The sequence below is a fragment of the Staurois parvus genome, unplaced genomic scaffold, assembly GCF_062004578.1.
Source record: "Staurois parvus isolate SC_StPar_1 unplaced genomic scaffold, SC_StPar_1.0 ptg000548l, whole genome shotgun sequence".
NCBI classification, from domain to species: Eukaryota; Metazoa; Chordata; class Amphibia; order Anura; family Ranidae; genus Staurois; species Staurois parvus.
In genome coordinates, this window is record NW_028318344.1 from 6877680 (window position 1) to 6879182 (window position 1503).

The window sequence follows — 1503 nt, forward strand, 5'->3', positions numbered from 1 at the left end:
CACACAGGGGCTGTACTGCAATACATTAAGGAGTTTAAGCTATTTACACAAGTTCAAAGGCTTGCGCAGTCTGGCAGAGCTGAAGTAACATACCTCCCAACTTTTTGAGATGGGAACGAGGGACACCTTTTAGCAAAAGTATGAAGAATAGGACACACCCCGTCACACACCCCCATTAACAGTGAATTATGCAAAAAAAATGATTAGTTACACCCACAAGTGCTTTTTTTTTTTTTTTCTTACCACTACTATTCCTTTTATATTGGATTTTGAAATTTACAAATGCAGCAATTTAGAAATAGGATGAAAGCTTTAGCGCTGTGAAACAGTTTTTGATAGATGAATAGTGCATTTTATATACTGTACAGCTATATAGATCAGACCAAAATGAGGGACAAATAAGTAGGGAGGAGGGACAGATGGATTTTGTTCCAAACGAGGGACAGTTCCTCCAAATAACAGACAGTTGGGAGGTATGAAATAATGAGGAATATCTTTTCTAAAAATGCCTGGTATAATATGTGGGGTGACTGAAAAGTTCTCTGCCTACCCATGAAGCGTTTGTCTTAGCCGAATTTTATTTTTGCTACTCATAGTACATATCTTTGCAAGGTTCCATACCAAATTTCTCACAAATCGCTTTTTCTTTGTTTCAGTTATTGAAGATTGAAGCGCAGAAGGTCGTCATTGTCTGAAAGATGGAGAAAGTGAGCAAATGTGCTGTTATCCAATACCTGCTGTTTGTCGCATTTGTTTTCAATAGTCAACATTCTCGAGACCCACTGACTTGACACCTTGTGCATGTCCAGCACTACTGTTAAAATGTGTCCAACACATTCCTGGGATATGCCCACTTTCTCTGCGATGAAACGTTCGGTCACATGCCTGTCTGCCATTACGAGATCCTGGATTGCTGTAATGTTTTCCTCCATACAGGCAGTTGCTGGCCTTCCACTGCGAGGGGCATCTTGGACAGAGGGGTTCCCCCTCTTGAATTCCGCCACCCACTCTTTAACGGCGGAATAGGAAGGGGCATACTCCCCTAATGTTTCCATCATGTCCTTGTGGATGTCCTGTCCACTCATTCCCTTTTTCAGCAGGTATTAGATAACGGCACGTTTGCTCAATTTCTCCATCTTTCAAACAATGAGGACCTTCTGCGCTTCAGTCTTCAATAACAAACAAAGAAAAAGCGATTTGTGAGAAATTTGGTATGGAACCTTGCAAAGATATGTACTATGAGTAGCAAAAATTAAATTGGGCAAAGAAAAATGCTTCATGGGTAGGCTGAGAACTTTTCAGTCACCCCTCATAGAGAATTGCTAGTACTGCATACATGTACATAAATGGGAATAGTGCTTTGTGGGAGTTATTCATTTTAAGCAATGCAAATCTTATTATATATGGTCATATGTTAATTTGGGCAACCATGTCCCTAACATAATATCTTAGCAATCAAAAGACAAATGAGATAAAATGAATATATAATATTGGAGTGGAATC

The 1503-nt window shown here is 39.6% G+C and overlaps 1 protein-coding gene across 1 annotated transcript; it reads right to left on the bottom strand.

The window, feature by feature from the left end:
• Positions 1-656: 656 nt before the first annotated feature.
• LOC149451147 (protein GVQW3-like) lies at positions 657-1085 on the bottom strand. Its single transcript, XM_089690940.1, has one exon. The coding sequence runs from the start codon at positions 1083-1085 to the stop codon at positions 657-659; it is 429 nt and encodes a 142-aa protein (XP_089547066.1).
• Between the last annotated feature and the right edge of the window lie 418 nt (positions 1086-1503).

Bases quoted from the DNA above. Each gene is read 5' to 3' on its own strand.
- LOC149451147 (XM_089690940.1), bottom strand. From the start codon at position 1,085: ATGAGTGGACAGGACATCCACAAGGACATGATGGAAACATTAGGGGAG.